Below are 14,317 nucleotides of genomic sequence, written 5' to 3' on the forward strand. Positions count from 1 at the left end.
GTCCGGTAATGCCTCGTACCCTGTTCCGGCGTCAAACACGGGTAAGGGTTGTTACATTATCGATGAAAGCGTGGTTTTGAAACAATCTCCCCTCATGGAAATCTCACTTCGGAAAAGGATTTTCCGATTACAAGAACATAAAATAAACTAAGTAAAAACTAAGAACGAAATAAAAACCTAATAATTATTTTTATCTCTCTAAAATTGTGTGTTTAAACTTATTACAATGGCCTTTATATAGGTTAAACTCAGAATATTAAAGTAACTAAATTATCCTTGAAGTACTTAAAGTTCGACTAGGACAAAAGCTCTTAATTTCCCTAAAAGCCGCAATTATCATGTGTAGGGACTTTTTAGGCTGCGCAGGAGTGGTGTTGCAACACCGTAAATCGGTGTTGCAACATCGAGTCTGGTGTTGTGACATTGAAGGTTGGTGACGTGACACCAAAGGCATTTTCACTCCAGGGCTTTGCTTTTGCTTCTATCTTTGATGTTACGATATTGGTGTCTTAGTGTCGTGACATAGGCATCAGTTTTGGCCCGAATATGCATATTTAGCTCCCGATTTTCCCTACAAGACCATCTAACCTTATTTAGATATATAAAATGTAATAAAACTACTAAAAAACATAAATTACTACTTTAAGTATAAAAACCTAAATATAAACTAAGATGCTTTGATTTAACTATTAAACAAGCTAAAGTTATGTGTAAAAAGAATGTAAGTAATAGTATAATTCATGACAGATCAAGCACCCGATATCTGGATCCAGTAATTCGGGTCAGGTGGAGGGCGTTACACTAAATGTAGTATATTCATCTTTATACTTGTACTTTTTCAAACAGATTGGTTTAATAAAATTATCTGTAAATTACATTAATACCCTTTATCCATTATCCTCAATGGTTTTTGCATGCAAAGCAAAATGAAAGCAAATATTAGCTTATTGGTTATCTAATATTTAACTAATACTAAGCGATATTATGTGATTGAATCGTAATACGAAAAGACGCCTTATATTAGTAGATGAACCTAAACATATCCTAAGTTTAATCAGAAATGAACAAGTTGATTGAAAGCCTAATAAGCCATCTATCAAGTCCAATTGGGGAGATGAAATAAAAAAAAAACAATGATGACTCCATAGATACGTGGAAAGGAAGGAAGCCTTCTATGAAATATTTCCATATTTTTTGAAGTCCCATTTACATTTTAAGAGATCGAGTGTATCAAGAGAAGTTTGATACAATAAGTGATGAAGGAAATTTTTTTTAGGGCTACTCCAACAACAGGAAGACTTATAGGGTCAATAACAAGCATACTTAAAGAATGATGAAATCCATTAACAGTGTCGTTAAAGATAGATCCACCAATATGACCAATGAAGATGAAAGTGTGACTCAAGCAAATATAGAAGCAATTGCACCTGCTCCTGATGCTAATGCTATATCACAAGAACTAATTGCAAAAGAACAAGTTGGTGATAATATTTAAGGGAATGATAATTAAATAGAGGTTCTTTCCCAATCCCAACCATCATCAAAGATAAAATTTAAGTTTAAAAATTAAAATGAAAAAAAATAATCTAATTTCAAAATTAATATAAACAAAAAATCAAAGATGAAAGTAGGATATTTTAATTTAGGAATTAAATTATACTTTATTGCTTTATTTTGTTATTTGATTTATGTTATCTCAGTTATAACTATTTTATGTTTTAATGTTATAAAAAAAATTCTATTTCATATTTAAATATTATTACGTGTTAATAAATTTATTAATAATTAATATATCCGTGCATGCAATTGTCATAAATGTAGATAATATAAATATTATATAAATATAAAAAAATTAAGAGAAAAATTATATAAAATTGTGATTTCACGTCATTTTTCTTTTAGTTTTCAATTTTTTCTTGTTAAAAAATTTAAATCCAACTAAAAATATTAAAATTCAGAAAAAAATCTAATTTATCATTCTCTTATTAAAAAAAAACATGAAATCATAATTTTATACTATAATTTATCAAAATCTAACTAGAATACCGAACTTTTCCGTAGAAAACATTTTTAATTTAAGGTGGAAAAGGAATTAAGAAAAGTCAAAGAATGTTAGAAGTAGAGGTGTTCATGGGTCGGGCCGGGCCGGGTTCGGGTCGGGCTCAACTAAAAAAATCATGCCCATTTATTGGGCTCGGACCGGGTCGGGCCCAAAAATGAGCCTAAAATTTTGTCCATGCTTTACCTGAATAAAAATACTAAAATCCGGGCCCGGCCCGGCCTAGCCCGCCTATATTAATTTTTTTATATTATTTTTAAATATATATAATACATTAAAAATACTAAAAATATCAAAATAAATATTTCTCAACAAATTGAAAATAACTTTTGAAAAATATGTAAATTTAAATAACACTAAGACAAATGCAACTTAAGAAGCAAATACTTCTAAAATAATAAAAAAATTAACAAATGCCTTTAAAATAATAAGAAAATTAACAATAAAATAAATTTTATACAATATCCAAACAATAACAACAAAATAATAGCAACATAATAGTAAAATGGTAGCAAAATATAGAGAAAATAACAAGAAAATAACATTCAAAAATAAAAAAAATATGCAGATTTTTTTTGTCCTTTAATAAATTCAGGCCCGACCAAGCGGGACCCAGGCTAAAAATACTTTACCCGAGGCCCGATCTATTTTTTAAACGGGTCTTATTTTTTTATTTAAACCAATTTTTCAGACTTGTATTTTTTTTCTAAACCTTCTCATATTTCGGGTAAGTTTTCGGGCTGGGTCGGATAGCCCGGTCCATACACACCTCTAGTAAGAAGGTTAGAAAAAAACAGTGGGCAGTGGTTAGTGGCAACATTGTGATTTAAAGCGCCAATAACAATCCTTCACTGTACCGTAGTACGTTGAAACTCGCGGCGCTTCGGTTACTAAAATAAAGCTGCCAACATTAGTCAGTCTATACACACTTCCTTTCTTAACGCGTGAAGTCAACACGCCATCAAACCTCGTACAAATAAAAAAATTGGGGCAGTGAAACATGAGATACGTATGACATGGTAAGATCGGTAATCCAATGGTCATGCATAATGTATCTGCATGACAGCTCACTTCCATAAATAAAATAAAAATTCTCTTCACCACCGGTGTTTTGAGTGCTTGGGGAAAGGTGAATGGCCTTTGAGACTGAAGAAGACACGGCGAGAGTAGAATAAAAACAAATAACAAAATCCAGAGTCAGTTCACTGTCCACTGGAGGGAAAGAGAGAGACCTCAACAGGTAACGATTAGGAAATTGGAAATAGCCTTTTGGGTTTTCGATTATTAAATAAATAATATGTATTCCATGACATCTTTTCCTGAACTTTCTCCTTCCATAGAGATAGATTTGTGTCTGTAACCATCGCTGGTCGGTTAAAGTATATATTTTTTACTCTGGTGTTTCTCTACCTTGTATGCTTTTTTGTCTTGTTATGGAGAAAGGAAAATCAGATCCGTACGTTTGTAGTCTCACTTTTTCTTTTTTCTTATGCTATGTCTAGCAGTGTCTAAGACGATCTTTTGGTTTTGGTTTCTCCGAGAAGGTTTGGAAGGGAGAGAGAGCTTTTTGTCACTGATGAGATATTGTTGACTGGTTCTCCGGTGGTGGCTTTTGTTGCGCTTTTGGGAGTTGAGGGAGGCTGATTAGCGGATTTATGTCGACTGAGTTTGATTTGGCTTTGATTTGGGCTCGGTTGCAGCTCTGCTTTTCTTCTTCTACAGTTTTCTGTTCTCACTTGTTCATCAAAGCTTCTTTGGCTCTCTGCTTCTACAGGCAGAGACTGAATCTTGTTCACCCGATTGTTTCGATGCGTTTAAGACCAAAAAAGTATGTCATCAATCATTTCGATTTTTAATTGGTTCTTTGGTTTCTTCAGTGTTCTGATTTGAAAATTTACTGTTTATTTTATTTGCAGGACTTGTTCTGGAGTAGGGTGTTTTGGTGGTTTTCACATAAAACAACGATTTTTCTATCTTCTCTTGTTTCTGAGAGGGGCTTATACTTTATACTGCTTTGATAGTCTCAGATTTTTGTTCTCCCTCTCCTCTTGATTTTGTTCTCGTATTTTAAGGGTAGTTCTTGGGGGGGGGGGGTTTAGTTGAGATTTTTATCCAGTTTTGTCGATAAAAATGCCAGAACCTCGAAAAGAAGCCTCTAATAAAAATAAATTATACAAAAAGTCCAAGAAAACCCAACCAATATTGAGTGAAGACACCCAAATGACTAGAAAAGTTCGTGTTATATTTCATGACCCTTATGCCACTGATTCATCTTCTAGTGAAGATGAATCTGAGAGGACTATTACTAGGAAGGCCCCGAGGGGAAAGCTTGTTGTTCGTGAAGTTGGAGTTCCTATTTTAGGGTTGGTTTCCCACTCAAAACCCTTGGAGTTTGAGGCTTCTTCTCAAGACAGTAACTGTAAAACCCCAACCAGAAGAAAAAGAGTTTTGGATACAACCCTTGACGACAATGCTCTTGTGGTTGAAGCCAAAAGACCTGTTGGCGTTCGTCGAAGGAAGTGGGGCAAATGGGCTGCTGAGATTAGGCACCCACTGGAGAAAACCAGGATTTGGTTGGGAACTTTCGATACCCTTGAAGATGCCGCTGAGGCATATGATGCTAAAAAGCTCGAATTCGGGGCTTTGGCTGTTGCTGCTGCTGCTGCTGCAGCTACTGCTTCCTCCGATAAAACCTATGACATTTCTTGTTCTGCTTCTACTTCTCACACTAGCAATTCTGTTGCTTCAGTATCTGAAGAGTCTGTGAGCCCTTCATCCCATACTACGCCTTCATCAGTGCTCGAATTGGATACTTCTGCATCTGTTGCATTCTTTAACAGCAACCATGATTCTGGGGATGCGAACACAGAAGGGTTTGATGCTAACTTTGCCAATTTAGTGATTCCTGATTTATGTTTCATTGATGATCCACTGTTGTGTGGATCAGTTGGACAAGAGCTGAACTTAGATGAAGAGCAATCCGATTATCTTTTTGTCAATGATTCTGGGGTGATTTTGGAGGATTATTGTAGCATCGAAGACGTGAGCATTTGTGGGATCGAAGGAGATGAACCCAGTGAACTTCCTGATTGTGATTTCAGCACTGATGACTTCGATTTTTGCAAAAAAGTAGCCCACCTCAACATTTTGTGCCCATAAGTTTTGCCGTTAGGTAATAGTAGTAATGGTTTAATAATATAAACCTGGTTGTCATGAGTTATTAGTCAAAGTTGGAAGGTTCTTGGGGGACTCTCCAAGATGGGTTATTGGGTAGTTCAATTTTTGTGAGTGAGTCGAAATGATTTGTTTGGTGAGTTGAGAGGAATGAGTGACGAAAAATCCTTTGGGTTTTCTTGTGCTAAAGAGCCATCCAAGGGATTAATCTATCTGAGAGAAGTGTTTTAATTTTTGGTTGCTCATCCTCACATGTTAAAACTACTATATTTGTCTATTTGCAGCGAACGAAGTTTTATTTTCTATTAATTCTACCTTGGTAGATTTATTTCTTGTGCTTGAGATGAATCATGAATGCGATTGAAGTAAATTAATTTTGACGAGGGACCTTGTCTAATAAGTTGCAGTTGGACTAGTACTTGTATGAAGGCCGGTTCCATTTTTTTCATGAACTGGTGGGAATATTCTAACTTGGGATTGGTTTGTTTGATTGTCGGTCTTTTGCTGTTTATTTTCCGTCAAATGTGGAGACTGGAAAGTTGCGCTTGGATTATTTCTTTAAATAATTTGCATTATAAAATACGAATAAAATAAATATTTTAACTAAAATTGTAATAAGATAAAACAATATAAAAATGAAGTTAATTAATTTAACTACAGCATAGACCGAACGATAGAGGCTACCTTTTAGATTCACTCATCGTATGAGTAGGGTTAGCCGTATCTGGATTGCCTTTCTTATCCTCCCTTCACCTTGTCCTTCCCCTCTAACTCTTTCTTGGTGGGTCTTTTAGGTTCAACTAAAAATATTATATTATGTCCACACTATCTGTTCAGATTTGAAGGTTTACTCGAAATTGAGAGAGTTCGAATAGAAATATTAAATCTTTGAAAAAAAAATTAGGCCCGTTTAAAATATGGGTCTAGCTTAGGTTTGAACTTTTAAGGCTCAAGCTCGGCCTAGCTCAACTCATTTTTAAGTTTATAATGTTTTATATTATGTTATTTTTATATATTATGTAATTTAGAACATATTGAAATACCACTCTAATATAAACATTGAAATAATGTTAAGATGGCTATATAAAAATTTACAATAAAAAAATGTATAAAATTATTAAATATTAAAATAATATAATATAAATATTTTTAAAAAATTAAAAAAATAATATGGGTGGACTTAAAATGGGTTTGGGTTAGTCTTGCAAATATGGGCGAGTTTGGGTAAAATTTTAGACCCATATTTCAGGTCAGTCCAAGCTTGGACAAATATAAAGTACGTTAATATCATGTTTAGGCCTGGCTTAAATCGGCCCATGAGCATCTCTAAATGGAGTGGTGTGGTGATTAAAGATCTTGTCAACACTTGTTTGTCATAGGTTTAAACCGTATTACCCCCATCCCCTATCCCTAATATTGCATAAAAATATATTTTTTAAAATATTGATATTTATGAAAAATATTTAAAATTCAAAGTCAACGGTCGATCAACATCTGTCAACTACGATCAATGGCGGATCAAATTCAAAGGTATTTTCTATTATTTAAATATATAATTTTCTTTTTTTAATATATTTTTTGAATTTAAATTTAATGTTTTTAATTTTAATCAACATGAATGCCGGTGGAATTATTTGACTGGTTAGATTTGCCACATGACACATTCTAATTGGTGCAACATGTCAACCGATTTTTTTAACATCGTTACAAAAAAATGGACTAAATTAAGTAATGAAATGATAATCTAAATACCAATCTGAGATTTAAAAAACAAAGTCTAAGCACCAAAGTAGGAAAACAAGTATATTTCAGGGCCAAATTGAGCATTAATATATTAAAGTTTAGAATTAAATACTTCAAAATTTACAAATAATAAATTAATAATTATTATAAAATTGCTATAAAATCTATCACACGCATATGCATGTGGAAACTATACCTTGAGAACACACGAGTTATTTAAAAAAACATACAATAACAACACATGCAATGCGAGAAATATTAAAATGAAAAAAATAAATTAAATTATGATTAAAGCAAAATTTAAACACATAAATACACCAGGTTAAGAATATTAAATGTATTACAATTATTTATCATGATGTTATCTTCAATCTTGAGTTGATATCGAGTTAACTTGTGACATCAACTCAATCACTGACGTTATTAATAACATTATCAATACTAAAAATCTCATCACACGTAAGAGTGTGGAATCATTTGTGACACTAAATTAATCAATTATATTATTTATATTTATACAAATATTAAAAATTTAGAACGTAAATATATTTATAAAAGTTTTAAATAAAAATTAAAAATTGGTTTAGGTCAAATGGTAAATGAAAAATTTTTATATGTATGGTGTAATTGGTCCAAATCTCATTATGGATAATTTTTTATTGATTTATAAAATATGGAAAGATAATAACACCCTTGTTAGAGATGTGACCCAAATTCATGATAAAATAAAATAAAAGTGTGCAAGAGAAGTTTGAATAGATTTATACTTCCTACATTTAATGTTGATTTGAATAAGGTGTTTTAACCTTACTGCCTTACTTCTATTTTATTTTGATTAGAATATGGTTTTACACACCCATAAATAGACATAGTCTACTCCTCTTGAAATCATTCGAATTCGACATAGTGAATTATCTTCTCTTTTGCCTGTGGTTTTTCCCCGAAAGAGTTTCCACGTAAAAATTTGTGTGTTCTTTATTTTTTTTCTTTCTTTTTTATTTGCGATACATTGTCATTATCGACGTTTTATTTTTCACAAATTGGTATAAGAGCTTTTCGGGTTGCTTATCTCGATCACGATAATGACATCGTTAAAGTATGAAATTCCGTTGTTGGATTGCAACATCAGATTTGTGTTGTGGCAGATTAAGATGCAGGGAGTTCTTGTACAGATGGATCTGGAGGATGCCTTGTTAGGGATAAATAAGATGCCTTCGACATTAACGGATGAAGAAAAGAAACGTAAGGATCGAAAGGCTTTGACGCAATTACATCTATATTTGTCTAACGAAATTTTGCAGGATGTGATGAAAAAGAAGATCTCCACTACATTATGGAAGAGGCTGGAGCTACTATGTATGTTGAAAACTCTAACCAGCAAGCTGCATATGAAGCAGTGTCTTATGCTCATCGTTTGGAGGAAGGTGCGTCTATGTATAAACACTTAATAGTGTTTAAAGAAATTCTTTCGGACCTTGAGGCCATGGAGGTTCAGTATGATAAAGAATATCTAGGTTTGATTTGTTTTATTTGTTGCCCTCGTCTTATTCAACTTTTAGAGACACGATTTTGTATAGCCGCGAGTCTTTCACAGTTAATGAGGTTTATTATTCTTTTACCTCTTATGATAAGATAAAGCATCTTATGGTTAAACTCGACTCTTAGGGAGAGGGTCTCATTATTTGTGGGAGACAAGACTGGAATGTTGATGATGATTGTAGAATGACACAGGAATGAAGTCCTTGCGATAAATCTAAGAGAAGATCGAAGTATTCAAATAAAGGTAAAACTTATAACTTCTGTAAGAAGAAGGGGCACATTAAATCTAAGTGTTTTAAGCTACAGAACAAGATCAAAATGGAGGCTGTGAATCAAAAGAGTAAACAACCAGAAAAATCTGGTGAAGTTGATGTTGTAGAAGACTACAATGATGGTGAACTTCTAGTCGCTTCTGTCAACAATTTTAAAGTGAGCGAAGAGTGGATCCTTGATTTGGGCTGCATCTTCTATATGAGTCCCAATCGGGATTGGTTTACAACTTATAAAATAGTATCTGAAGGTGTTGTTTTGATTGGAAAGAATGCTTTGAGTAAAATCACAGGTGTTGGAACAATTAAAGTTAAGATATTTGATGGAGTTGTCAAAACACTTAGTGACATGCGACATGTTCCAAATTTGAAGAGAAATTTGATTTCATTGAGTACTTTTTATTCAAAAGGGTACAAATATACATTTGAAAGCAGGGTTTTGAAGATTTCTAAAGGTTCTCTCGTTGTGATGAAAGGGCAGAGCAAGATTGCCAAGTTATATGTTTTGTAGAGTTCTACGGTTACTGGTGATACAACTGTCGCTTCCTCTTCCTTGTCAGATGATGATATTATTAGACTTTGGCATAACATTTAGGGCATATGAGTGAGAATGACATGGCAAAATTGAGCAAAAGAGGACTTCTTAATGGGCAAGGAATTTGCAAACTGAAGTCCTATGAGCATTGCATTTTTGGGAAGTAAAAGAGAGTTTGATTCATCAAATGAATCCATAACACAAAGGGAACATTGTAGTATATTCATTATGATCTGTGGGGACCATCCATAATGCCTTCGAAAGGTGGAGCTAATTATATACTAACACTTATTGATGATTTTTTTAAGAAAATTTTGGGCGTTTTTCTGAAGCAGAAAAGTAATGTGTTTTCTACATTTAAGTCTTGAAAAACTATGATTGAAAAATAGACAGGAAAACAAATAAAACACCTCCACATTAACAATGGCTTAGAGTTTTGTTATGATGATTTTAATAAACTATGCAAGTTAGAAGTATGCAAGTTAGAAGCGATTATGAGACACTTGACTGTTCGTCATGCTCCATAGCAAAATTGTGTTGCAGAACGAATGAACAGAACCATCATGAAGAAGGTTCAACGTATGTTGTTGAATGCCAACTTACCAAAGTCATTTTTGGCCGAAATAGCCTGTATTACATTTTTTTTAATCAACATATCTTCATCTGTTGCCATTGAGAAAAAGACTCTACAAAAGGTATGGTTTGGTAATTTTTCTGATTATTTTGATTTAAAGATCTTTGGGTGTTTTGCGTATGCTCATATTGATAATGGAAAATTGGAACGAAGATCCATTAAATGTGTTTTCCTTGGTCATAAAGCTGGTGTAAAAGGGTATAATTTATGGTGTCTTGAAAATAGAAAAGTTATGATTAGCAAAGATGTTGTTTTTGATGAAACTGCTATGCTATCTAATTTATCTCTTAAAGACTCTTCCAATAAAGAATAACTAAAGCAGGTGGAGCATCGGATTAATCGAGAATCCACAACAGAATTGACTCTTCAAGCCAGTATAGAAATTTAGAATTGAGTTGTTTATTTTACCGCAATACTCTATCGCCAAAAATAGAACTAGAAGAGAGATTAAACCTCCAAAGAGGTATGCTGAGGCTGATCTAGTTGCATATGCTTTAAACGTGGCTAAAGACATAGATGTAAACCAAGAGCCATCTACTTATTCTGAGACAGTTAGCTGTGAAGACTCAGGTTTGCTATGCAAGAAGAGATGGAATCACTCTATAAAAATAGAACATAGGATCTTGCGAAAATTTCTAAAGGTAAAAAGGTTGTTCGTTGTAAATGAGTGTTTAAAAAGAAAGAAGGGACTCCAAGATTTGAAGAACCCAGATATAAAACAAGGCTTGTTGGAAAAGGTTACATTCAAATTCCAGGAGTGGATGTCACAGATGTGTTCTCTCCAGTTGTGAAGCATAGTTTGATTCGAGCTTTGCTTGGTATTATGGCCATGCATGATTTGGAGCTTGAGCAGTTATATGTAAATACTGTATTTTTGTATAGAGAACTTGAGAAGGATATTTATATGTAACAACCAGAGGGTTTACAGTCTCAAAAAAGAGGACTATGTTTGTTTGCTGAAAAATTCCCTTTACGGTTTGAAATAGTCACCAAGACAGTGGTACAAGAGATTTGATTCCTTTATGACTTCTCATGATTTAAAAAAAAGTAGCTTTGACAGTTGTGTTTACTTTAAGAAAAACAGTGATGGTTCTTTTATGTATCTACTCCTCTATGTTGATGACATGTTGATAGCAGTGAAAGATAAAAGAGAGATAAGAAAAGTCAAACCCTAGCTTAGTGAAAATTTAAGGTGAAAGATTTGGGACCAACAAAAAAGATATTTGGTATGGAGGTTCTTAGAGATAGAATAACAAGTAAATTATACCTAATTCAGAAGGGGTACATTGAGAAAGTTCTTTGTAGGTTCAATATATAGAGTGTTAAGCTTGTTAGTACTCCTTTAGCAGCCCATTTCAGACTTTCATCGACTTTGCTTCCATAATCAGATCATGAGATCGAGTACATGTCACATGTTCCATGTAATACCCCTAACATGTTTCCGTCGCCGAAACAGGGTTACAGAGTGTTACCAGAGTTTATAGAATAATTTCATATAATTCATGTCATTTACTGTTCATAACTGAAACTAATCATATTTCCCCTTAAATGGACCCTCGAGGCCCAATTTAAACATTAGAATCAAGTCGAGACTGAATCAGGTACTCAGAAATTTTTTTGCAAAATTTCAAAATTTTTCTTATATACAGAGGTCACACGCCCGTGTGGGTAGGCCGTGTGAGCAAGTGACATGCTCATGTCTCAGGGCGTGTGGGCATTTGATGTGAGGCACACAGCCATGTCACAGCCCATGTCCTTACCCGTGTAACTCTCTGATTTGTGCCACATGGCCTGCCACACACTCGTGTGTTAGGCCGTGTAGTCAATTTAATTTTCCAAAATTAGCTGCAGGTTTCACATGGCTAAGACACAGGCCCGTGTTCTAGGCCGTGTAGCATACACGGCTGAGACACACGCCTATGTCTCTACCCATGTGCCAAATTCTGAGCATTCTGTTCCTCAATTTTAAAATGCAAGGGACACACGGCCAATCTACATGGCCATGTGTCAGGCCGTGTGTCACACACGGTTAAGACACACGCCCGTGTATCTACCTGTGTGGACAAAATAATGCTATTTCTTAGCCTTATTTCTCACCCAAATTTAACCTTCAACCTACAATAACATTTGTATACATTTTCCAACCAATTCAAATCATATGAATCAAGCAAACATCATTAACATGTATGAAATAGTATCACATATTCATATAATCAAACTTACCTTCTTGTAATGATTTATATTTTACCCTAATTCAGTTTAACCAAACCATATACATATAAGCTAAACATGATATATAACATTTAATAATATACTAAAACAATCTATTTTTAGCCATTCCAATGGTTAAGTTACAAATAACTATTTACATGTCAACATAGGCCAAGTTAACCTATACATGCCATTATATCAAAATAAGAAACAAGTTAGAGGATAATGTGATGATTCTTCGACCGTTCTCTAATTTTAACGAGCTTACGAACACTATAATACAGAGAAAACAAAACCTAGTAAGCAATTAATGCTTAGTTAGTTCGTATAACAAGAATTAGACTTACCAATCACATTCATTACAATAAGCATACAATAACATGCTTTCCAAAAAGTTGGCAATTTGCCTAATCACATACACTCAAATAAGCAAGTTAGTCACATAATTTATATGTACATCAAATAAACATGGACGAGCTCATCATTCTACACTCCTTTCAGGTATTTCGGAAGTCTTTGGGACTTAACTCTTTTAATCTCATAAATGCTCCTGTCAGAAGTTTTGTCCGTTGAATTATTGAAATATCGATGGATACTCAGCTAGTGCACACAAGGTGTACAAAATTGTAAACTGTCAATTCATAATCAGGGGTACTCATTAGGGCACATAATCAGGGAGCAGACTCTAGAGATACATATCAAAATACTCATGTGAGCCATGTAATAGTTCACTTATCCGGGTTAAACAGGAAAACTTATAAGAGTTTTAATTAGGGAGCTCATAGAGCTTAACAAATAACTCCGAAGACTTAATATCAGGGAGCATCAGATAAGGTAACATGGATTTCAAGCGAGCCATGTCAGGAAGCTCATAAGAGTCTATATCAGGACGCTCACGTAGAGTAACATTTATGTCCACACTATATGCTGGATTACAACTGATCGAATCATGTAATAGGACGCTCACCCAGAGCTGCGGTAGTGCGCAACACATGCAGGATCACTACTGATCAGGTTGCTCGCAAGAACTATTTAACAGGATGCTCGAGAGGGCTTTAACAGGATTACTCATCTGAGCTATATTCTGTCCGCAACATATGTAGGACCACATGTAATATGAAAAATCACATATAGCCATCGAATTTCATTATTAAAACGGAACTTAATATTTTTCGGATATGATTGAACATATGATTATTTCATTTATTTTTAACATTTATATAATCCATACAATCACATACCACATTCAATTCAAGCATACAAATAAACACAATTTGGTTACATGAACTTACCTCGACACTTGTTTGTGTATGAAAATCTACTAATCCGAAACATTTTTTTTCCTCGATCTAGCTTCAAATTTAAGTTGTCCGGATCTATATAAATGAATTTAATCACCAATATATCACGTTTCATATTCAATTGGATTCAGTTTACATCCTAGGCAAAATTACCATTTTGCCCTTATACTTTTCATAAATGACAAATTCGTCCCTAGGCTCGAAAAATGAAATTCATGCAATTTAATCCTTATTCCAAGCTTAACCGAAATTTTCATATAACATTTCAACACATGTATTTCACAAAATTTAGAATATTTCACAACTTTTACATCTTTGCAATTTAATCCCTAAATCATAATTTCATCAAAATTCTCTTTATAAAAGTTGTTTATCTATTAACAACCTTTAATTTTCTACCATAAATTTCAAAATTTCAGCATATTAATCCATGGAGAAATTTCTATACTTTGATATCTTTTCAAATTAATCCCCAAAATAGATAAATTAAGCTATTTCGATCTCAAAAATATAAAAATTACTAAAAACGGGACAAGAAAACATACCTAATCAAGCCAAGAAAGTTTAATTTCTATTTCCTAGGGTTTCCATGTACTTTTTGGGGAAGAAGATGATATAAAATGATTTTATTTCCTATTAATTATTTATCATCCATTAATTATTTACATTTCCAATTTAGTCCTTTTCTTTTTCTAATTTTTCATGGATGAATCATCAAAAATATCTACTAACTTTTCTTTAATGGTCTAATTACCATGTAAGGACCTCAAGTTTTGAATTCCATAGCTATTTGATCCTTCTAGCTACTAGAATTCAACTTTTGCATTCTATGCAATTTGGTCCTTTCCATAA

General features: G+C 33.4%; 1 protein-coding gene across 3 annotated transcripts; it reads left to right on the forward strand.

Annotated features, from left to right (window-relative positions):
* Nucleotides 1–3,066: 3,066 nt before the first annotated feature.
* LOC107894136 (ethylene-responsive transcription factor ERF119) lies at nucleotides 3,067–5,536 on the forward strand. Of its 3 annotated transcripts, none has more exons than XM_016819354.2 (3): nucleotides 3,067–3,299; nucleotides 3,562–3,887; nucleotides 3,976–5,536. In XM_016819354.2, the coding sequence occupies exon 3, from the start codon at nucleotides 4,190–4,192 to the stop codon at nucleotides 5,216–5,218; it is 1,029 nt and encodes a 342-aa protein (XP_016674843.1). In that variant the 5' UTR covers nucleotides 3,067–3,299; nucleotides 3,562–3,887; nucleotides 3,976–4,189; the 3' UTR covers nucleotides 5,219–5,536. The 3 variants fall into 3 exon arrangements, with proteins under 3 accessions (XP_016674843.1, XP_016674842.1, XP_016674844.1); XM_016819353.2 differs by having other exon boundaries at nucleotides 3,565–3,887; XM_016819355.2 differs by having other exon boundaries at nucleotides 3,604–3,887.
* The last annotated feature ends 8,781 nt before the right edge of the window (nucleotides 5,537–14,317 follow it).

Source organism: Gossypium hirsutum, chromosome A13, assembly GCF_007990345.1.
Source record: "Gossypium hirsutum isolate 1008001.06 chromosome A13, Gossypium_hirsutum_v2.1, whole genome shotgun sequence".
Taxonomy (NCBI): domain Eukaryota; kingdom Viridiplantae; phylum Streptophyta; class Magnoliopsida; order Malvales; family Malvaceae; genus Gossypium; species Gossypium hirsutum.